At 40.1% G+C, this 25,708-nt stretch overlaps 1 protein-coding gene across 2 annotated transcripts in view; it reads right to left on the reverse strand.

Annotated features, from left to right (window-relative positions):
* The window catches only part of LOC128705284 (serine/threonine-protein kinase Genghis Khan), a 252,260-nt gene that overhangs the window by 36,641 nt on the left and 189,911 nt on the right, over positions 1-25,708 (reverse strand). For both annotated transcript variants that reach the window (XM_070081447.1, XM_070081439.1), the window contains exon 6: positions 14,292-14,418. In XM_070081447.1, coding sequence (XP_069937548.1) covers positions 14,292-14,418 — 127 coding nt within the window. The remainder of the gene's footprint in view (positions 1-14,291; positions 14,419-25,708) is intronic.

Raw genomic sequence — 25,708 nt, forward strand, 5'->3', positions numbered from 1 at the left:
TATGCTGCCTGCCACTGTCTGCCATTTCATTAGGGTGAATTGATGACAACAGTGTGACATCTCGTTTGTCATGCCACCGAAATGCCATGATGTCATTGGCAGCAAACGCCTGCACCTCACCTCTGCGAGTGCCAGCGTCAAACCTGGGCATATGTTTTCGATTTGCACGCACTGTGCCACACACATCTGTCATGTTCACTCGCAAAAAATCACTGAGTGAGGGGCTTGTGTACCAGTTATCTGTATATAATATATGCCCCTTACCAAGGTATGGTTCTATCATTGTTCGAACCACATCACCTGAGATGCCCAATAACTTCCTGGTATTTTGCAATGTATAACTTCCAGTGTACACAATAATATCCAATACCAGACCACTGTAACAATCACAAAGCACAAACAACTTTATACCAAAGCGTTTCCTCTTGCTTGGTATGTACTGCTTGAAAGAGAGTCTTCCTTTGAACAGAATCAAAGACTCGTCAATTACAAGCTTCCTGAAGGGATAAAAGTGAGTACTGAATTTCTGTTTCAGATACACAAACACATTCCTAATCTTATATAACCTGTCAGTTCTGTCAGGCCTGGTTTTATCTGAGAAGTGAAGCATACATAACATTAGCACAAATCGATTCACTGGCATTATATCACTGAAACCTGGTGTTGCAATCAGGGGGTCTGTTGACCAGTATGATTTCACTTTGTGCTTATACACATGTGGCATAAGCATTATTGTGGCAAAGAAAAGATACATCTCAGCCACAGTTGCCTCCTTCCATTGGTGTAGACGTGATTTTGGTGAAAGTATTGTGTTTGCCATGGTGTACTCGTAGTATGTGTTGCTTTCCATGACAATACTTTTCATCAGTGGTTCGTCAAAGAATAACTCGAAACATTCCAGTTCAGTGGCATTGTTCCCAAGTGCACAAGATGGCCGTATTCCACTTTGGCTGCCATCAAACTGGTGGGGATTTGGAACAAAATTGACAGCTTCCTGCCAATCCCAGGTGCGGTCTGCTGGTGGGTACTGGACAATGACAGGTGGTTGTGGTTGTGGAGGTTGTGGTTGTGGAGGTTGTGGTTGTGGAGGCTGGTGTGGTGGGGGAGTGGGGGATGGTGGCCTTTGTTCTAGATCAGCTGAGGCAGCGGCGTGGCTGGCAGCGTGGGTGGCAGCATGGCCCACTGCTGGTGCCTCACCGCCGGCACCACTACCACCACGCACATTTTCCATCCCATTTGCAACAGTATCTTCATCATTTTCACTGTCTGTTCCTGTTGTACAGCCACGGGATGTACTCCGAGATACACTCCTTCCCCTTGGTATAACATATGGCACACTTCCAGAGCGCATATATCGTCGTATATACTGACGCTTCACTGGGGAATATTGCACTTCACTATCACTACTGGAACTAGTTTGAAGAGCTTGTAGTTCATATTCACTATCACTATCATCACCCATGCTCTCATCTGAGTCTGGGATTTGGGAAAATAGAAGTTTCCTCTTGGGTTCTGGAACAACTGAACGTGAACACGAGGGCCCAGCACCAGAGGTGGAAGGCTGAGGGTCGTCTGGGTTTTCTTCACTATTACCGATATTATGGTCATTAGTTTCGGTCAAAACCTCACTAAAACCACGAAACTCATCTTCACTGGCACTTCCATCACTATTAGAACTGTCACTGGGGAACAAAAGTGTCCCAATTCGCCGAGGAGTGAGGAGCTTCTTACCGCGAGGCATGGTGGACATTGTTTACTAAGAGGGCATTCCCACAATGCACCACTGGGTCCCAGATTTTTTTTCTACCGCGCACACTGACCACGCAGACCCATTCTCTCACACCTAGGCCTATCAGCCTTTTCGCGCGAGATTTGAGGCCGCTAGAATTTATGCGTACTAGTACGTCAAAAACCCCTACGCGTAAGACGTACTAGTACGACGAAAACCCTCAAAGGGTTAAAAGCACACAAAGTAAAATACATTCACAGTAAATTCATTACTTATCTTAAAGTATTTGTAATCTTAATGTAGGGAGAGAGGCGAGTAGTACTTATTCGTAGGAAGTCAGGTTCAGGTAGCCCAGGTGTAGGTAGCCCTGGCTCCCTGTCTCATACTTAATATACGATATTTAAAACATCCCAGAGAGGTAAAATACACATACAGTACACTCATTATTTACCTTACAATATGTGTAGTCATAATACAGGAAGAGAGATGAGTAGTATTTATTTGCAGGAAGTCAGTGTAGGTAACCGGTAGGTGTAGCCTGCCTGGGCTACACCTACCGGCTACCTACACTGTGACCCAGAGCCATATTAACCCTTTGACTGTCGTGGCCGTATATATACGTCTTACAAGGTACCGTGTTTGACGTATATATACTCATAAATTCTAGCAGCTTCAAATCAAGCAGGAGAAAGCTGGTAGGCCCACATGTGAGAGAATGGGTCTGGGTGGTCAGTGTGCACCATATTAAAAAAATCCTGGAGCACGCAGTGCAGAATGAGAAAAAAAAACTCCGACCGTTTTTTTTTAATTAAAATGCCGAATTTGTGGTCTATTTTCGTATAGTATTTATGATTGTATTCTCGTTTTCTTGGTCTCATTTGATAGAATGGGAAACATATTATAGAAATAGAGGTGATTTTGATTGATTTTACTATAAAAAGAACCTAGAAATGGAGCTCAAAGTAGGGGAAATGTTTGATTTTTGCCAATGTTCAAAAGTAAACAAATGATGCCATTGTCCAATAAATGTCCAACTAGCCATTCTAATATGCAGTCATGAATGGGTTGATGTTATTTATACAATTATTACAGTATTGCAGTAGTCTGCATAATAGTAAGTCTTCTATTTTTTGTTTAAATAAAAATTAAAAATAGAAAGCAAGAGCAATATCAGAGGGGCCTGGAGACATGACTGATGAACAAAGAAAATGTTGTTTTAGAGCCAGGAATGTCTGCAGTGTTCATTCTGGACCTTATTTTGAAATTGTCATATTTTTTAGTTTTCGTGAAATTGGCCAAACTGCAAATTTCTGACCACATTATTAGGTAGTTGAAATCGGTAAATGGGCAGTTTCTTATACTCAATCGATAGAAAAAATGGAGTTCTAAAGAAATAGCTATGAGTTTGGGCGACTGGAATAATGGAATTAGCTGAAAATAGGGCTCAAAGTGGGCGAAATCGCCGATTTGTAAACAGCGCCGAGGTCGCTAACTTCGCGGGAGCATAATTCCGTCAGTTTTCCATCAAATTTCATTTTTTTTTTGGTGTCATTACAATCGGGAAAAGATTCTCTATCATTTCATAAGAAAAAATAATTTTTTTTTCTTTTTAAATTTTGCGACACCAGGAGACACCTCAGGATTGGAGATTGCGACAGTCAAAGGGTTAACATTGACATACTCTGTTCACTGAATTTAACAATTTCTAACAACTACCTTTAGATACCATCATAAACAAAGGTAGAATTAATGAATAATTCATGCCGAAAATTGTAAACAAAAGCGGAGTGAGGGAGTGGCTGGGCCAAACGCAGATTCATACATGTTTTCTCTGATGGCTGAGCAGAGAAAACGTAATGTTGTCCCTCCACTCGGCTACCACACAAGTCCACAAGTATTATTATCAGAGCACACACAAAATATGCAATAAATGCCAGACAACAAGTTTACACTAACTTATATTAAGTTAGCAATAGAAATAGGCATTAAAAACAATAAAAGGTAAGATACACACAGAGTACACTTATTACTTACCTTAAAATATTAATATTAATGTGTGAGAGGGGAGTGGCAGGGTGTTTATTGAATAAAATCAGAATGGCACACCATCATCCTCTAACTTGGCACTTAACCCTTTGACTGTTTCAGGCCCCTCTCTGAAACTGTCATTCTATGTCGCCAAATATTCAAAAAAAAAAAAAAAATTATTTTTTCTTATGAAAATGTTAAGATTATTTTTCTGAGTGTTTTAGTCCAAAAAAAAAAATTTGCCATCGGTACTTACCGAGATATAGAGCCGTGAAGTTTGCAGAAAATGAGCCGCTTATGGCAACAGCGGCGACTGCCGCTCACCCGGTAAACTTTAGTTTACTTGTAATTGAAGGTTTTTTGTTTTTTTCACTATTTTATTTTTTCACATAACTTATGTGGCCTATGAGACCAAAGTAAGGTGCAATGTATATATATACACTCGTTGTATACAACACAATAAGCACACAAACATAATTATCAATATATTGTTTACAAAACTTGTTTACAAAAACAAACAAACAATCATCCTCCTCCTCCTCCTCCTCCTCCTCCTCCTTCTCCTCCTCCTTCTCCTCCTTCTCCTCCTCCTTCTCCTCCTCCTCCTTCTCCTTCTCCTCCTCCTTCTCCTCCTCCTCCTCCTCCTCCTTCTCCTCCTTCTCCTTCTCCTCCTCCTCCTTCTCCTCCTCCTTCTCCTCCTCCTCCTTCTCCTCCTCCTCCTCCTCCTCCTCCTCCTCCTTCTCCTCCTTCTCCTCCTCCTTCTCCTCCTCCTTGTCTTGTATGGGAGTGTGTGGCTTATAATTGTTTTGAGTCAGAAGTCGGCAGCTGTCAAAGTGACATATTGTCTCATTAGTCACTCCCCCTACCGCCTGTCAAAACAATGGGGTCGGATGCTGCTTCCCCTCCTCCATTCTATCTAATTATCTTTCTCCCTCATTCTATATCTTTCAATCTGTCTCTCTTTCTATCTGTCTGCCTATCTCTGTCTCACAGGTACACATAAATACAAGTATACATAGTGTAAATTACCTAGGATAACCCAAGAAATCCAGACAAAGTGCTATACTCTGCTTGAAGATGTGAGTAAACGTGATGACACAGTCTTGTGGCTCTCTCTGAGACAGAGAGCTAGATGGACAGACAGGGAGCTTGACAGACAGACAAATAGACAGACAGAAATGTTTGTGTACCAGCAAAAACAAAGGGAGGGCGATGGTCATGTAATATTACCCTCCTTTACGCTCATCAAAGTCAGCTCTTATCAGATGTTATCTCCCCTTATCTTGTCACTGTCATGGGGTGGACTTTTTTTTTTCTTGCTTCAAGGGAACAATATTATTACATCTTCTTCTTCCTCCTCCTCCTCTTCTCCTCTTCCTTCCCTCCTCCTCCTCCTCCTCCTCCTCCTCCTCCTCTTCCTCCCCCTCCTCCTCCTCCATTGCTTTTGGTCTCAAACTCCTCCAAATCATGAAATTGATCTTCACTGACACTTCCATCTGTGTTAGAGCATCACTTGGGAAGAGAAGAGTCCCAGATTTGCTGGGGAATCACATATTTCTTACCGCTAGACATGCTGAAAAAGGACAACTGAAATGCCATTCCCACAATGCACCACTGGCTCCCCGATTTTTTTTATATGGTACACACTGACCATGGAGACCCATTCTCTCACATGTGGGCCTACCAGCTTTCTCCTGCTTGATTTGAAGCTGCTAAAATTTATGCGTATAAATACATCAGAAACATTGGCTCGTAAGACGTATTTATACGTCGGAAACAGTCAAAGGGTTAAAGCAAGAGGCTTAAGACTACTCTTTTTATCACAGCTAACCTTAGACGCCATCGTCAATGAGAGCCAACTAGTTAACGAAAGAGTAAACGAGAGAGAGAACGAGATACAGAGTTGAGACAATGTAAGAACACAAACTGAACAGGTAGTGGACGACCACTAGGTCAGGCGAAATAAATGTGTATTAATATGTGTCTACTTTTAGTTCATTCACGTACGTTTGTAAGAGTTTGTAAAACATTTACCTCAATATTTTTTTATTATAATAATAATTACCTCTCAATAGAAATACTCTTACATTGTGTACAAGTTGTACAAGTTAGTTCAGAATAAACAAACAGCAACACACCATTTTTAGAGTGAATGAAGATAATAATAATAATAATATTATTAATATTAATAATTAATAATATTATTATTATTATTGTTATAATAAAAAGCACTAAACCCACAAGGGTCGTGAACTGGTATATATAAAGGCATACGAAAAGAATATTTTTCTACAGTTACCCCCCAGTGTCTGACTAGAGAAAACGTAATTCTTCCGACACTACCTACACAGCTGCTTTGTAAACAAATCTCATATTTACATCAATTTTTATTCTGAGTGTATGTATCATGTTTATATGCTATGTAATGGGTTCCATATATAATTTTGAGGAAAATATCATAGATGGATTAATGAAAATGCCTATATTGATGTAAAATAAGACATTTAGTGAGCCCAAGAGTGATTGTTATTACGTAGTATTGGGGAGTCATGAGTAGAGAGAGACTTAGCGATTTTAATGTGTACCTGCACACCAGCACAGTGTGTAAGTATATTTAGGTACAGGTACACATAAGTATAATTATCAGAGTACGTATAAAATATGCAGTAACTTTAAAACACTTGAAATTTTGGAAAGTTACGGAAAATGTAAACAAACTGGGTGGGGGAGCCGTATTTGAAAGACAGCTTGCCGTATAGCAAATTTTGGTCATAATTTGACATCGCCGTATTAGCGGAACGCTGTAAAGCAGGGCCTTACTGTGTGTATATATATATATATATATATATATATATATATATATATATATATATATATATATATATATATATATATATATATATATATATATATATATATATATATATATATACACACACACACACACACACACATGTACAGTGGAACCTCAAAAATCGAACTTAATCCGTTCCAGGAGCTAGTTCTAAATTCGAAAAGTCTGAAACTCGAAGCAATATTTCCCATAAGAAATAATGGAAATACAATTAATCCGTTCCAGAAACCCAAAAATACTCATACAAAAAATACATTTTATAGAGATTAATTACAGTTTTACATAAAACAAATACTACAGTTTTTAATTATGTATAGTAATACATATAAAATAACATTTTTACTTACCTTTATTGAAGATTGGTGATGGCATCTGGAAGATAGGGAGGAGGAGAGAGGGAGTTGGGGGTTAGTGTTTGGAAGGAGAATCCCCCTCCATGAGGACTTCAGGCAAAGCCCTCTCTGGGGTTACTTCCCTTCTCTGTCTTTTAATGCCACTAGGACCAGCTTGAGAGTGACTGGACCCCTTCCTCACAAAATAACTGTCCACAGTCCTCTGTTTCTGGTGCCTCTTTAACATTTCCCTAAAGTGGGACATGGTTCTGTCACTGAACTTGTTGCAAAGATGGCTTGTTTCAGCTTGCTCAGGGTGGTACTTCTGCACAAACATTTGGACATCATTCCACTTGGCACAAATCTCCTTAATCTTTGAAGAAGGCACCTTATCCACTCCCTACATTAACACCTTTCGCAACATCAGCTTCCTTGATTTGTTCTTTCTTTGACAGGATAGAACCGATTGTCGACTTGCTTTTCCCATACATCCTGGCAAGCTCAACAAGTCTCACACCACTCTTATACTTCTGTATTATTTCCTTCTTCACATCTATGGTGTTTCTCACTTTCTTTACCACAGGGGTACCACTAGCAAGTTTCTTTGGGCCCATGGCAGCTTATTTCACAGTCCCACAAGCACTAAACACAACGAAATAATCATAAAATGCATGAATGAGAGCGCAGGTTAGTGTTCACTCAAACATAAACAAAGCTAGACTGCTCACGGCGCCTGCGCGGGGACACGGACAGAGCAGGCGGCAGGCAGGTCCCATACCTGGCAGTCCGAAAATAGGGGCGCGTTTGATAATAGGGACACAGTTTGTCCGAAAAAATGGTCCTATTTTCGAAACATTTGATATGTGAAAGGTTCGATTTTTGAGGTTCCACTGTATATATATTTGGGGAAATGTTGAGTGAATGCGTGGGGAGTTTTGAACCAAGTGTGAGAGCAATGGTGGCTGGGAATTTCAATGCTGAAGTGGGCAAAAATGTTGTGGGAGGAGTAGTAGGTAAATTTGGGGTGCCAAGGGTAAATGTAAATGGAGAGCCTTTAACCCGTAAACGGTCCAAATGTATATATACATTCACTACCGTACTGCCCCAACTTTTTTGAGAAAAAAAAAAAAACACATTGTTGTTTTTAAATAGGAAAAAAGAGCATATTGTACCCAGGCATCCTCAATTATTTTAACATGGCACACAGCGAGTGCTCACACCCATTCTCTCATGTCTAGGTGACTCAGGCTTATCGTGGCAATGTTAACCCTTTCAGGGTCCAAGGCCCAAATCTGGAGTCACGCACCAGTGTCCAAGAATTTAAAAAAAAAAAAAAAAATTATTTTTTCTCATGAAATCGTAGAGAATCTTTTTGTGAAGGTAATAAAACAAAAAGTACGAAATTTGGTGGAAAATTGACGAAATTATGCTCTCGCGAATTTTGATGTGTCAGCGATATTTACGAATCGGCGATTTTGCAGACTTTGACTCCCATTTTAGGCCAATTACATTATTCCAATCAACCAAATTCTTAGCTATTTCACTAGTATTACTTCTATTCTATCGATTGAGCACAAGAAATCGCCAAGTCAACTGTTTCAACTACAAAATAAAGAGATCGGAAATTGTTAATTTGGCCAATTTAACACAAAGTTCAAAATACTCCAATTTCAAAATAGGGTCCAGAATGAACAATGTAGGCATTCCTGGCACTAAACTAACATTTCCTCTGTTCATTAGTTATGTTTTGAGGCTTTACAAATAAATTCCATTTTGATTTTTTATTCACATAATGAATTTTTATTCACACCAAAAAATAGAAGATTTACTGTTATGCAATACTGTAATAATTGTATAAATATCATCACCATATTTGTGAATGTATATTAGACCCACCAGCTGACGGGTATTAGATGTGTGAGGTCGTTTGTTTACTCTTGAATATCGGCAAAAATTTAACATTTCTGCTACTTTGAGCTCAGTTTCAAGCCATTTCCAGTACTAAAACCAATCAAAATCATCTCTATTTCTGTAATATGTCTTCCATTCTATCAAATGAGACCAAGAAATCGCAAATACAACTATAAAAAACATACGAAAAAACACTGCAAAGTTGCTGTTTTAATCGAAAAATCATGATTTCATTTGTTTTCTCTCATTATACACAGTGTGCTGCAGGATCTGTTTTATGTGGTGCACACATACCACATAGATGTATTCTCTCATATCTAGGCCCAAATGTACCACTCACAGTTTATCAGAGTGAGCTGAGCTCATGGCGTAGATCTACGGTTTGGACCCTGAACGTAAAGCCGTAGATCTACGGGACGGACCCTGAAAGGGTTAAATGTATGACACATAAAACGTATATATACGTTTGGGGCACTAGCGGTAAAAACGTATATATACGTTTGGACCGTTTACGGGTTAATTGAGCTACGAGTAGAAAGAGGTTTGGTAATAAGTAATACATATTTTATGAAGAGGAGGATAAATAAATATACATGGTTTGACATAGCACGTAATGAAAGTAGTTTGTTAGATTATGTATTAGTGGATAAAAGGTTGATGGGTAGGCTCCAGGATGTACACGTTTATAGAGGGGCAACTGATATATTGGATCACTATTTAGTTGTAGCTACAGTTAGAGTAAGAGGTAGATGGGAAAAGAGGAAAATGGCAACAACAAGTAAGAGGGAGGTGAAAGTGTAGAAACTAAAGGAGGAGGAAGTTCAGGTGAGATATAAGCAACTATTGGGAGAAAGGTGGGCTGGTGCAAATATGAGTAGTGGGGGGGGGGGTGAAGAGGGTTGGAATAGTTTTAAAAATGCAGTAGTAGAATGTGGGGCAGAAGTTTGTGGTTATAGGAGGGTGGGTGCAGTAGGAAAGAGGAGTTATTGGTGGAATAATGAAGTAAAGGGTGTGATAAAAGATAAAAAGTTAGCTTATGAGAGGTTTTTACAAAGCAGAAGTGTTATAAGAAGAGTAGAGTATATGGAGAGTAAGAGAAAGGTGAATAGTGGTGAGAGAGTACAAAAGGAGAGCAGATGATAGAGTGGGAGAGGCACTGTCAAGAAATTTTAACGAAAATAAGAAAAAATTTTGGAGTGAGTTAAACAAGTTAAGAAAGCCTAGGGAACGAATGGATTTGTCAGTTAAAAACAGAGTAGGAGAGTTAGTAGATGTGGAGATGGAGGTATTGGGTAGATGGCGAGAATATTTTGAGGAACTTTTAAATGTTGACGAAGAAAGGGAAGCGGTAATTTCATGCATTGGCCAGGGAGGTATACCATCTTTTAGGAGTGAAGAAGAACAGGATGTGAGTTTGGGGGAGGAGCATGAAGCATTACGTAGAATGAAAGGGGGTAAAGCAGCTGGAACTGATGGGATCATGACAGAAATGTTAATAGTAGGGGAGGGGGATATAGTGTTGGAGTGGTTGGTATTTTTGTTTAATAAATATATGAAAGAGGGGAAGGTACCTAGGGATTGGCAGAGAGCATGTATAGTCCCTTTATATAAAGGGAAGGGGGACAAAAGAGATTGTAAAAATTATAGAGGAATAAGTTTACTGAGTATACCAGGAAAAGTGTACGGTAGGGTTATAACTGAAAGAACTAGAGGTAACACAGAATGTAGGATTGCGGATGAGCAAGGAGGTTTTAGAGTGGGTAGGGGATGTGTAGATCAAGTGTTTACATTGAAGCATATATGTGAACAATATTTAGATAAAGGTAGGGAAGTTTTTATTGCATTTATGGATTTAGAAAAGGCATATGATAGAATGGATAGGGGAGCAATGTGGCAGATGTTGCAAGTATATGGAATAGGTGGCAAGTTACTAAATGCTGTAAAGAGTTTTTATGAGGATAGTGAGGCTCAGGTTAGGGTGTGTAGAAGAGAGGGAGACTACTTCCTGGTAAAAGTAGGTCTTAGACAGGGATGTTTAATGTCACCATGGTTTTTTAATATATTTATCGATGGGGTTGTAAAAGAAGTAAATGTTAGGGTGTTCGGGAGAAGGGTGGGATTAAATTATGGAGAATCAAATACAGAATGGGAATTGACACAGTTGCTTTTTGCTGATGATACTGTGCTTATGGGAGATTCTAAAGAAAAATTGCAAAGGTTAGTGGACGAGTTTGGGAGTGTGTGTGTAAAGGTAGAAAGTTGAAAGCGAACATAGAAGATTAAGATGATGAGGGTATCAAATGATTTAGATAAAGAAAAATTGGATATCAAATTGGGGAGGAGTAGTATGGAAGAAGTGAATGTTTTCAGATACTTGGGAGTTGAAGTGTCGGCGGATGGATTTATGAAGGATGAGGTTAATCATAGAATTGATGAGGGAAAAAAGGTGAGTGGAGCATTGAGGTATATGTGGAGACAAAAAAACGTTATCTATGGAGGCAAAGAAGGGAAAGTATGAAAGTATAGTAGTACCAACACTCTTATATGGGAGTGAAGCTTGGGTTGTAAATGCAGCAGCGAGGAGGCGGTTGGAGGCAGTGGAGATGTCCTGTCTAAGGGCAATGTGTGGTGTAAATATTATGCAGAAAATTTGGAATGTGGAAATTAGGAGAAGGGGTGGAGTTAATAAAAGTACAAGTCAGAGGGCTGAAGAGGGGTTGTTAAGGTGGTTTGGTCATTTAGAGAGAATGGATCAAAGTAGTATGACATGGAGAGCGTATAAATCTGTAGGGGAAGGAAGGCGAGGTAGGGGTCGTCCTCGAAAAGGTTGGAAGCAAGGGGTAAGAGGGTTTTGTGGGCGAGGGGCCTGGACTTCCAGCAGACATGCATGAGCGTGTTCGATAGGAGTGAATGGAGACGAATGGTATTTGGGAGCTGATGATCTGTTGGAATGTGAGCAGGGTAATATTTAGTGAAGGGATTCAGGGAAACCGGTTATTATTATACAGCCGGACTTGAGTCCTGGAAATGAGAAGTACAATGCCTGCACTCTAAAGGAGGGGTTAGTAACCCCTTCTCCTGCATAGATTACTATATTTAAAAGGAGAAACTTTTGTTTTTCGTTTTGGGCCACCCCACCTCTGTGGGATACGGCCGGTCTGTAAAAAAAAAAAAAAAAAAAAAAATACGTCAAGCATGGTGGCTCGTAAGACGTACATATACGACTGGAACAGTCAAAGGGTTAATAACATAGAAACATGATATATACTCTAGAATGAATAAAATATGTCATAATGCATGTGAGGAGTAAGTGGTGGAAGTGCTGTTGTTGGGTTTATAAGGGCCACCGAGAGAAACTGTACATAGTGGTGGTGGTAGAGGTGGCAGCAGAAGCCACCACCACTATTCACACTTAAACAATGTACATAATTTATGAATAAGAAATATTTACAGTTTTATTTATAAACAAAAATTATTTACGTTTTAATTTATAAATAAGAAATACTTGCACTTACCTTTGAGGAGATGTTAGTTTAATTAGTCTGATGGAGGAGATGCTGGCAGATGTTTAGGGTGGTGGAAGATAGCAGGGCAGCCTATGTTCATAGGCCCTATACACCTCCAACAACATTAGAGAGTTACTTTCATGTCGTTTTTCTATAGCTTAATCGCTCAACTTACTTGCTACGCTGTTAATTCTACACTTTATCGCTGGCTGGCGCTATAGCCATTATTGATACCTGCTGCTTTAGTATTGTACATATTATAGAATCACTGAATCACTGCAGAGGGCACCTTCTCCCCTCTCTCTTCCTCCTCCACTTTGGGACTTTGCTACGAGTTTTTTCTTGAATTCTATCATGTTTCTTTCCTTCTTTACCAAAGGGCTGGTACTAGGAGCTTTCTTTGGGCCCACTGTGGCTTATTTAGCAGTTGCAAGCACAAAAAACAATGGATTATTGTGAAATGTATCGTATGAACCCGTGGGGTGATAGTCACTCACTGGTAAACACTGGCACACTGAGTGTGAATGGTACGGGAGACTGGCTTTGTGTGCGCACTGACGGCAGACGCGTATGGGACGGTCGCCGAATCACAAAGCTAATCACAAACCGCAAAGCTTAATTTTGGTACATTTTCAACTTACGAAGGATTCTGTTGGGGTCTGACCTGTTATACTGACTTATTTCTGAAACTGGATGGAGCAAACAAATAGGTTAAAAGATGCGTGACACTGCTTGTATCATATATTGTAACAGACTGAGCTAATCCAGCAGTCAGAGTAGGGGTCAGCAACCATTTTCCACCATCACCATCAATATCTGAATGCTCACCATACATGTTTCATGCAGCTGTACAGTATATCTGAATGAGTTGTACATATCAAACCAATAAGACTTACATGAGAATCCATAACTGTTCAACAGATTGCATAAAAATTTTCACTGATAGTTACTTATTTTTCCAAATTGGTATCTTATTTTTTTTCCATTTTACCTGAATTTGCAAAATTTATGAGATAATTCTCCTGAAATTAATTCTTCCTTTCCCCAGCCTATATGGTTATGCACACAAACAAGTGAAACAGAAACAAGCAAAATGGACACACAAGCATAAAGGCTGCACAAATAAAAGCAATTAACAAACAAGTGAAACAAGACAGATAACAGTCCAATACATACACAAACATGCAAAATGGACACACACAAGCAAGAGAAAGACAACACATTTCAGAATACGAGTGTGATATGAACACAGATTTGGGATACATCTGTGTAATTGTACAAGAACCAGACACACAGACATAATACTGGTGTAGATAGTCCAATGCACCTTCCACCCTGCACCAGCAAGCATAATATATAAAAATGCCTGTCAAATGACCAAGCACTGTTCATAGAAGAAAGTTTTACTTACAATATTAAAAATATTTACTCTGTAATAAGTTTACAAGATTCTTTAATAACATATTTTGTGCTATCACAAATTTTATCTACTTGTGCAACTAAACTTACATGGAGTGCATACAAGGACTTGTGCAACTAAACTTACATGGAGAGCATGCAAGGACTTGCATTCATGTGATAGTAATGTAATACTATTTCTAATATAAAAAATTTTCATTCCCAGTACCAGCAACAACGGTGGAGGTCAAAACACAGAATTTAAAATAAACACAGGGAAACCTTGCTTAATGTGGCAGTAGCATTCCAGACCCATGGCAACTATACTCAGCTCAGTTAGGTCATTGCACCTGAATACACACAAAAAGAATCAAGACTTTTGTGTACCTCAACTACTGCATGTGAATGCATATTCCACACATGGAAATGGGAAATCACAGTAAATTTGGATGCAGAGAATCCACATGAAGCAAGGAAAAACACTGTATATACATAAAGTACAGTAGTATTTGAAATATTTTAGGAAGACTAACCATTATGAACATTTGAATAATGAGGCTGGGGTAGTGGCTGATGACTGAAGGAACGTCGAGGAGGCTCAGGTCCCTGTGGTAATCTGGGTGGGGCCAACTTTCCACTTGTTTGAAGCATACTGCGTACCTAGTGGGGGTACGTCACCTCTAAGTAATTAATCAAAAATAATATTAGATGCAGCTTACAATATCAGGATTGATAGGTCAGTGGGACTAAATGAAATGGAAAAGCTTGTATGTGTTTATAATTATCCCCCCCCCCAAACAATGAACTCTGTAAATGTTCCTTCCATTATCACATCTCTTAAATACTCACAAATAACCCACAGTTGAGAGAGGAACATCATGACGACATTTTCATCCATCCTGGACCATTGTCACGTCACAAAGGACCACGTGCTTTTTATGTACTTTTTCCTTATATTTTGGGGTAGCATTTATTTAGCAAAAAAATTCTCATTTCATGGCCAGATATATACAGTGGACCCTCACCTAACGAACGCATCGCATAATGTTAAACCCGCCTAGCGATACATTTTAACGCAAAAATTTTGCCTCGGCTAGCACTAAAAAACTCACTCAATGCGATTCGTTCAAGATGCGTCCACGTGCAGCCTGAGCCCGCCTCACTTGCTCCGTGGGTGCCAGTGTTTACAAGCCAGCTACCGCGGTCGCTTCCAAGCATACAATCGGAACATTTCATATTATCACAGCCTTTTTAGTGATTGCACCTGCAAAATAAGTCACCATGGGCCCCAAGAAAGCTTCTAGTGCCAACCCTATAGCAAAAAGGGTGAGAATTACTATGGATATGAAGAAAGAGATCATTGCTTAGTATGGAAGTGGAGTGCGTGTCTCCGAGCTGGCCAGATTGTACACAAAACCCCAATCAACCATCGCTACTATTGTGGCCAAGAAAACAGCAATCAAAGAAGCTGTTCTTGCCAAAGGTGCAACTTTGTTTTCGAAACAGAGATCACAAGTGATAGAAGATGTTGAGAGACTGTTATGGGTGTGTATAAACGAAAAACAGATAGCAGGAGATAGCATCTCTCAAGCGATCATATGTGAAAAGGCTAGGAAGTTGCATGACGATTTAATTAGAAAAATGCCTGCAACTAGTGGTGATGTGAGTGAATTTAAGGCCAGCAAAGGTTGGTTTGAGAGATTTAAGAATCGTAGTGGCATACATAGTGTGATAAGGCATGGTGAGGCTGCCACTTCGGACCACAAAGTGGCTGAAAAATATGTGCAGGAATTCAAGGAGTGCATAGACAGTGAAGGACTGAAACCTGAACAAAGTGTTTAATTGTGACGAAACAGGCCTGTTTTGGAAGAAAATGCCATGCAGGACCTACATTACTCAGGAGGAAAAGGCACTCCCAGGACATAAGCCTATGAAAGACAGGCTTACTCTGTTGATGTGTGCCAGTGCTAGTGGTGATTGCAAAGTGAAGCCTTTATTGGTGTATCACTCTGAAACTCCCAGTGTGTTCAGGAAAAACAATGTCCTCAAGCTAATTTGTGTGTGCGCGTGTGTGCTATGGAGGGCAAACAGTAAGGCATGGGTCACTGGGGACTTTTTCTATGACTGGTTATACCATGCTTTTGCCCCCACTGTGGAAAATTACCTAATTGAAAAGAAATTAGACCTTAAGTGCCTCCTGGCATTAGACAATGCTCCTGGTCATCCTTCAAATGTGGCAGAGCGACTTTCTGCGGAAATGAGTTTCATTAAGGTCAAGTTTTTGCCTCCTAATATCACTCCTCTCCTGCAGCCCATGGACCAGCAGGTCATTTCCAACTTCAAGAAACTGTACACAAAAGCTATGGTTGAAAGGTGCTTTGTAGTTACCTCAGAAACTCAATTGACTCTAAGAGAGTTTTGGAGAGATCACTTTAGCATCCTCAATTGTGTAAACATTATAGGTAAGGCTTGGGAGGAAGTGACTAAGAGGACCTTGAACTCTGCTTGGAAGAAACTGTGGCCAGAACGTGTAGACAAAAGGGATTTTGAAGGGTTTGAGGCTAACCCTGGGAATCCTATGCCAGTTGAGGAATCCATTTTGGCATTGGGGAAGTCCTTGGGGTTGGAGGTTAGTGAGGAGGATGTGGAAGAGTTGGTGGAGGAGGACAATGAAGAACTAACCACTGATGAGCTGCTACATCATCTTCAACAGCAAGAGGCCACACCTGAGGAAACTGCTTCGGAGGAGGGGATTGAGAAATTGAAGAAGTTGCCTACTTCAAAGATTAAGGAAATGTGTGCAATGTGGCTTAAAGTGCAAACCTTTTTTCATGAAAATCACCCTTACACAGCTATTGCAAGCCGTGCTGGTGACTATTACACTGACAGTGTTGTGAAACACTTTAGGAATGTCATAAAGGTACGGGAGGTACAGGCCTCTATGGACAGATGTTGTGCGACAGAGGCCCAGTGACTCTCAAGCTGGTCCTAGTGGCATTAAAAGAAGAAGGGAAGTAACCCCGGAAAAGGACTTGCCACCTCAAGTCCTAATGGAAGGGGATTCCCCTTCTAAACATTAACACCATCCACAGTCTCCCCTCCTCCCATCTCATCAATCATCACCAGATCTTCAATAAAGGTAAGTGTTATGTAACTGTGCATGTCTTCTTCAGTTTGTGTGTATTAAAATTAATATTTCATGTGGTAAAAAATTTTTTTGTTCATACTTTGGGGTGTCAGGAACGGATTAATTTGATTTCCATTATTTTTTATGGGGAAAATTAATTCGCCAAACGTTGAGCTCTCAGGAACGGATTAATAGCGTTAGGCCAGGGTCCACTGTATAATTAAACTTTCTTGCCATTATTAACGCTTACTGTACTTTTATTTTATATAGTATATTTCCGTATCTCTCCATGGGGAAGTGGAACAGACTTCTTCCTGGGGAAGTGGAACACACTTTTTCCTGGGGAAGTGGAACAGACTTCTTCCTGGGGAAGTGGAACAGACTTCTTCCTGGGGAAGTGGAACAGACTTCTTCCTGGGGAAGTGGAACACACTTTTTCCTGGGGAAGTGGAACAGACTTCTTCCTGGGGAAGTGGAACAGACTTCTTCCTGGGGAAGTGGAACAGACTTCTTCCTGGGGAAGTGGAACAGACTTCTTCCTGGGGAAGTGGAACAGACTTCTTCCTGGGGAAGTGGAACAGACTTCTTCCTGGGGAAGTGGAACAGACTTCTTCCTGGGGAAGTGGAACAGACTTCTTCCTCTATAAGCCATGTGTATCATAAGAGGTGACTAAAATGGCCCTCCTAAATAAATTACTAAATTTCAAAAGAAAAACTTCGTTTTTCTTTTTAGATGAGCCTGCCTTTGTGGGATATGGCCAGTTTGTTGAAAAAAAAAATTACGTATCTGTGTAGTCTCTAGGAAATTATTAATGACTATCAATGATGTACAGTGGACCCCAGTTCTCGTAGTTAATCCATTCAAGAGAAAGTGACTTAACCCAAATCTGATGAATTCTGAATTAATTTTCCCTATAAGAAATAATGGAAATCCAATTAATCCATTTCAGACACTCAAAAGTATTAAAAAAAAATTTCTACATGAAATATACATTTACCTACATAGAAAACAATGATATATGAAGAATAAAACAATAACAACATCACACTTACCTTTATTGAAGACATGTTGATGTATTGAAGACGGGAGGAGGGGAGAGGATGGAGGAGTTTACAACTGTTTGGAAGGGTAATCCCCTTCCATAAAGACTTCAGGTACCAAGTCCTTATCCTGGGCTATTTCCCTTCTTTGTTTTTTAATGCCACTAGGACAGCTTGAGAGTCACTGGCCCTTGTTGCTCAAAAAAGTGTTCCAGAGAGATCTGTTTCTGGTGTATGTTAGGAATTGTGTTGGGAGACAGGACAAGATAGTCCTTCAATATGACACTAATATCAGCTCTACAGTTTATTTATCTAGCACAATTCATCTGACATAATAAACAATATTAATAACATAGAAACATGATATATACTTTAGAATGAATAAAATATGGCATTAACCCTTTGAGGGTCGACAGGCCCTCTCCGAAACTCGTTCTCAGGGTCGGCCAAATTTAAAAAAAAAAAAAATATATTTTCTCTTATGAAAAGATAGAGAATCTTTTCCCGATCATAAAGACACCAAAAGTTTGAAATTTGATAGAAAACTTACGGAATTATGCTCTCGCAAAGTTAGCGGTCTCGGCGATGTTTACGCATCGGCGATTTTGCCCACTTTGAGCCCCATTTTCGGCCAATTTCACTGTACTAGTCGACAAAAAACATGAATATTTCGCTAGAACTCCATTTTTTCTATCGAATGGATGCAAGAAACCACTCATTTATGAAATTCAACTATCCAGTACAGTGGTCAGAATTTAGCAATTTTGCCAATTTCACACAAATTTCAAAAGATGCCAATTTCGGAATAGGGTCCAGAATAAACAAGAAAGACATTCCTGGCACTAAAATGACATTTCCTCTAGTCATTAGTCATGTCTCAAGTCCCCTCTTATATTCTTTTGCTTTCCACTTTGAATTTTTATTTTCACAAAAAATATAAGATTTACTGTTATGCAGACTACTGCATTAGTGTAAAAAATGGTATAAATATTATTGGTGCACTTGTGAAAGAATATTAGACTCACCAGTTGACGTGTATTGCACGCTTGGCACGATTTGTTTACTTTTGAAGTTTGGTAAAAATCGAACATTTCTGCTACTTTGAGCTCAATTTCAAGGCACCTTTCTTTGTAAAACCAGTCAAAATCATCTCAATTTCTGTAATATGTCTTCCATTCTATAAAATGAGACCAAGAAAACTAGAATACAACAATAAATACCATACGAAAATACACTGCAAAGTCGCTGATTTATTAAAAAAAAATGGTCAAAGTTTTTTTTTTCTCATTATGCACTGTGTGCTGCAGGATTTTTTTTAGACTGTGCACACTGACCACATAGACCCATTCTTTCATATGAAGGCCTACCAGCTTTCTCCCACTAGATTTGAGGCCGCTAGAATTTATGAGTACTAGTACGTCAAAAACCCCTACGCGTAAAACGTACTAGTACGACGAAAACCCTCAAAGGGTTAAGAATGTCAGAAGTGGTGGTGTATTGTTTGTTGTTAGGTGTATAGGGGCCACTGAAAGATAAGTCTTACATAGTGGTGGTGAAGGGGGCAGCAAGAGGCAGCAGAGACGGTGGTCTTGTCAGTCGCCCTATATACCTCCAACAACAATGGAGGAGTCAGTTTCGTGCTGTCCTTTTTCTATCGATTAATCGCTTAACTTACTTGCTACACTGTTACTGCTACATTTCATTGCTGGCTGGTGCTATAGCCTTTATCGATTTCTGCTGCTTTAGTATCGTATATATTGCAAAATCACTGAAAAAGGCACATTCTCCCCTCACTCTCAGCCTATGCCAAAGGGCTGGCTGGCACTAGGAACTTTCTTTGGGCCCATGGTGGCTTATTTAGCAGTTGCAAGCACTAAAAAGAATGGAATACAAAATATATCGTATGAATGCGTGGGATCATCCTCACTGGCTGATAAACAATGGCACACTGACTGTACATGGAATGTCGGGGCTACTCAGGCTGCGCAGACACGTTCCGGACGAATGACTCATTCCAAGTTCAGTGACAATCACCGAGCCAATATTTTGATGAAAAAACATTACTTATTTCAAATATTATGTATTCCGATGATGACATAATCCAGGGGCCCACTGTCATAAGATTTAATAGTTATTAAGACTTTCAAAATATGTACTGTGTAATAAAGGATTTTCAAAAAGTACTTGCAACAAATGTGTTGTGCAGTAAACGACCCCTGAAAACACAAATTCAGTGCATATGTAATGTTATTTGATCTGAAAATGCCCCTACACAAGTGCCTTAAATTATGACGGAACTGAGAAACCCGAGAAACCCCAGGTGGCCATGTGGAGGAGGGAAAGGCCATTGTTTTTAGAAATCCTGGAATCACTAGTGCATTTATTGAATGCTTTTTCATGTAAACTCATCTCATATCTGGACATTAACCATGGTATCCAAAAGAAATGCAAGTAATGCTAGAGGCACCAAGAAGATTAAGCATGCAACTCTGATGGTTTCTAAGAAAATTTAGGTAACAAACAAGCCTCGACGTGCTTGTAACACTCTTTTACCTAACCTAGCTGTGTCAATGTGAAAAAGTTGCTAACCCTTTTATTAACAAGACCCCCTGATCTGAAACTTGTCCACAATGTCAAAGAGTTAAAAAAAAAAAATCTTATGAAATGATAGAGAATCCTCCTAAAGGTAATAAAATAAGAGGCATGAAATTTGATAGGAAATTTACAAAATTACACTTTCACGAATTTTGCTGTGTCAGCGATATTTACGCAACGGCGATTTTGTCCTATTTTAGGCTAAGTACATTATTCCATTAGAATAAATTCTTAGCTATTTCACTAGTATGTCTTCCACTTTATTGAGTAAGCACATGAAACTGCCCACTCAACTATTTCAACTACCCAATAAAGTGATCAGAAATGGGTAATTTGGTCAATTTCACACAAATTTCAAAATAGGTTCCAGAATAAACAATGCAGGCATTCCTGGCACTAAAATAACATTTTCTCTGTTCATTAGTTACATTCCAAGGCTTTACACATGAATTAAATTTTGATTTTTTATTCACACAAAAAAAAAAAAAAAAACAGAAGATTTACTGTTATGCAATACAGTGGAAACTCGGCTTAAGAGTGCCCCACCACGTGAGTTTTTCAGGATACGACCAGTCGCTCGGTCGATTTTTTGCTTCTAGCTATGAGCAAAATTTCAGGATGTGAGTGGGCCTCGAGAGAGGTTCCTTGATGCTGGTGAGGGGCTCTTGCTCTTGATCTAGGGAAATGGATCTGTGTTCCAATTCCCTAAATTAATAATAATAATAATAATAATAATAAAAATGATAATAATAATAATAATAAAAATGATAATAATAATATTATTATTATTATTATTATTATTATTATTACAAGAATATGTATGTACTAACAAATAATAATAATAATAATAATAATAATAATAATAATAATAATAATAATACACGTAATTGATTCTGGTAATTTTTTTTTCTCAGTTCTTTGTTGGACTATCTTATTGAAACTTGGGCAATGTATGATGGAAAGATGCTTCTTAACATGCACCAAAAATGAAAGAAATTGGAGCAAAAATAATGGAGTTCACTTTTCAGCCATTAGCCGCCTCTTATCGGTATATTTTGTGTGGTTTTTATGATTGTATTCTCGTTTTTTATCTCATTTGAATAAATGGAGATATATTACAGAAAGAGAGATGATTTTGACTGGCTTAACAATGAAAAGTACCTTGAAATTGAGCTCAAAGTAGCAGAAATGCTCAATACTTTGGCGATGTTCAGATGACGTCACCGTCCAATACCTGTCCAACTGACCATTCCAATATGCAGTCATGAATGGGTTGACATTATACAATTATTACAATAATGCAGTAGTCTGCATAACAGTAAATCTTCAATTTTTTGTGCAAATAGAAATTCCAAATGGTAAGTAATAGTATTATTATAATAATATGTATGTACTAATAAATAATAATACTACTACGTATAATATAATAATACAGTAGGGCCCCGCTTTACGGCGTTCTGCTAATACGGCGATGTCAAATTATGACCAAAATTTGCTATACAGCAAGCGGTCATTCAAATACAGAGTGCCCCACCCGGTTTGTTTACATTCTTCGTGACCACATCTATTATGTCAGGAAACTTTCCAAAATTTCAAGTGTTTTAAAGTTACTGTGTATTTTATATGTACTCTGATAATTATACTTATGTGTACCTGTACCTAAATTAACTTACACACTGTGCTGGTGTGCAGGTACACATTAAATTCGCTAAGTCTCTCTAGTCAAAGTCTACCATCCGACTTACGACCTGCTCGACATATGTCCACTCGACTTACGACCGTGCATCTGGCAGCTGGGCTCGGCCGGCTGATGCACACCGCTGTACAATATTTGACGATACTCGCGGCAGCAATGCCTCATGCAGGCAGTGTCAGTTTGAGTAACCCTGTCCTATCAGCAGCATCATACTGTATTAACTGTACTAACTGGACAGTAAATTTTACCATGGCCCCTAAGATGAAGTCTGAATCTTGCACTGGAGATTGTGGCAAGAAAGGCTCTTACTCTCGAACTCTCTATTTGTTTTCACTGTTGCACATAAACCTGTCTGTATCTGTCTGCCTGTATCTCTGTGTGTCTGTTTATCTGTCTTTCTGTCTACCTGCGTGCCTTTCTGTCTACCTGTGTGTCTGTCTTTATGTTTACCTGTGTGTCTGTCCACCTGTGTCTGTGTGTCTTTCTGTCTACCTGTGTCTGTCTGTCTTTCTGTCTACCTGTGTGTGTCTTTCTGTCTACCTGTACTCACCTAATTGTGGTTGCAGGGGTCGAGACTCAGCTCCTGGCCCCGCCTCTTCACCAACCGCTACTAGGTCCTCTCTCCCCCTGCTCCATGAGCTTTATCATACCTCATCTTAAAACTGTGTATAGTTCCTGCCTCCACTACATCGCTTGCCAGACTATTCCACTTCCTAATTACTCTATGACTGAAGAAATACTTCCTAACATCCCTTTGACTCATCTTAGTCTTCAGCTTCCAATTGTGACCCCTTGTTTCTGTGTCCCATCTCTGGAACATCCTGTCTCTGTTCACCTTGTCTATTCCACACAGTATTTTGTATGTCGTTATCATGTCTCCCCTGACCCTCCTGTCCTCCAGTGTTGTCAGACTGATTTCCCTTAACCTTTCTTCATAGGACATTTCCCTTAGCTCTGGAACTAGCCTCGTTGCAAACCTTTGCACTTTCTCTAATTTCTTGACCTGTTTGATCAGGTCTGGGTTCCAAACTGGTGCTGTTTACTCCAGTATGGGCCTGACGTACACAGTGTATAAAGTCTTGAACAATTCCTTACTGAGGTACCGGAACGCTGTTCTCAGGTTTGCCAAGCACCCATATGTCACAGCAGTTATCTGGTTAATGTGTGCTTCTGGTGATGTACTCGGTATTATACTCACTCCTAGGTCTTTCTCCTTGAGTGAGGTTTGCAGCCTATGGCCACCTAGCCTATACTCTGTCTGCAGTCTTCTTTGCCCTCCTCCGATCTTCATGACTTAGCATTTGGCGGGGTTAAATTCTAGGAGTCAGTTTCTGGACCACACATCCAGCCTGTCCAGGTCTCTTAATTTCATCTTGTCGGTATTATATACCATTCTTGTACTACTACTACTACCACCACCACCTCTTCCTGCCTATATATAGCCGTCCTGCTCCACTTCTGGTTAGTGTGACTTTGTCGATGGTCCAAGTCGGTCCGAAACGTCTTCGTAAGCTTCTCTCTTTTACGTGCGGGTTATTTGTGTATAGACCTGTCTGGCCTGCGTCTGATTTAATTCTCCTCATTAACTTCACATCATTTGCAAACAGGGACACTTCTGAGTCTATCCCTTCCATCATGTCATTCACATATACCAAGAATAGCACTGGTCCCAGGACTGACCCCTGTGGGACCCCGCTCATCACTGGCGCCCACTGTGATACCTCATCACGGACCATGACTCGCTGTTGCCTCCCTGTTAGGTATTCTCTGATCCATTGCAGTGCCCTTCATGTTATACATGCCTGTTCCTCAAGCTTCTGCACTAATCTCTTGTGAGGAACTGTGTCGAAGGCCTTCTTGCAGTCCAAGAAAATGCAATCAACCCACCCCTCCCTCACATTTCTTACTTCAGTTACCTTGTCATAAAACTCTAGTAGGTTTGTGACACAGGATTTGCCTTCCATGAATCCATGCTGGCTGTCGTTTATAATCTTGTCCCGCTCCAGGTACTCCACCACTCTCCTCCTGAGAATCTTTTCCAAGACTTTGCATACTATACATGTCAGTGACACTGGTCTATAATTTAGTGCTTCATTTTTGTCTCCCTTCTTAAAGATGGGGACTACATTTGCCTTCTTCCATACTTCAGGTAGTTGCCCAGTTTCAAGGGAAGTGTTGAAGATTTTGGTTAGTGGCACACGTAGTGTCCCTGCTCCCTCTTTAAGGACCCACGGAGAGATGTCCGGTCCTACCGCCTTTGAGGTATCAAGGTCACTTAGGAGCTTTTCCACCTCCTCCTCAATTGTGTGTAATTCATCCAACACTTGTTGGTATATTCCATGTTGCTGTACGCCACTGTTTTGTCTTCCCGTTGTCCCTTCAGCCTCCACTGTAAATACTTCCTGAAATCTCATGTTGAGCTTCTCACATACCTCCTGGTCGTTTCTTGTGAGCTCCCCACTTTCTTTCCTCAGCCTGATTACCTGGTCCTTGACTGTTGTCTTCCTCCTGATGTGGCTGTAGAGTAGTTTCGGGTCAGACTTGACTTTCGATGCTATGTCATTTTCATACTGCCATTGCGCCTCCCTCCTTATCTGTGCATACTCATTTCTGGCTCATTGACTAATCTCTTTATTCTCCTGAGTCCTTTGCCTTCTGTACTTTTTCCATTCTCTAGAGCACTTTAGTTTTTGCCTCCCTGTACCTTCGGGCAAACCAAGGGCTCGTTCTGTCCTTCCCATTATTTCTGTTACCCTTGGGAACAAACCTTTCCTCTGCCTCCTTGCATTTTGTTGTTACAAAGTCCATCATTTCATTTACTGATTTTCCTATCAACTCCTGTTCCCACTGAACCTCCTGCAGGAAGGTCCTCATTCCTGTGTAGTCCCACCTTTTGTAGTTTAGCTTTTTCCTTTCTACTCCTGTTACCCTCTCCACTTTTAGCTCCACGATGTATTCAAAGCTCATAACTACGTGGTCACTAGCTCCAAGGGGCCTTTCATATGTGAAGTGCTCAATGTCTGAGCTACTCAGGGTGAACACGAGGTCCAGTCTTGCTGGTTCATCCTCCCCTCTCTCTCTGGTAGTATCCCTAACATGTTGGTGCATGAGATTTGCCAGCACCACATCCATCATCTTGGCTCTCCATGTTTCGGGACCCCCGTGTGGCTCCAGGTTTTCCCAATCAATCTCCCTGTGACTGAAGTCGACCATGACCAGTAACTTCGCTCTACTTGAGTGGGCCCTTCTTGTCACCTCAGCTAGTGTGTCCACCATTGCTCTGTTGCATTCATCATATTCCTCTCTTGGCCTCGTGCAGTTCTGTGGTGGGTTATACATAACTGCAATGACTACCTTGTGTTCCCCTGACTGAACTGTACCTACTATGTAATCCCTTTCTCCAATCTCGTCCATACCTTCCATTTCTTGATAACCCCACCAGTTTTTTATTAGTAGTGCATCCCCTCCCCCCCTGCTCCTCCTATCCTTCC

The sequence above is a fragment of the Cherax quadricarinatus genome, chromosome 6, assembly GCF_038502225.1.
Source record: "Cherax quadricarinatus isolate ZL_2023a chromosome 6, ASM3850222v1, whole genome shotgun sequence".
Lineage (NCBI taxonomy): Eukaryota > Metazoa > Arthropoda > Malacostraca > Decapoda > Parastacidae > Cherax > Cherax quadricarinatus.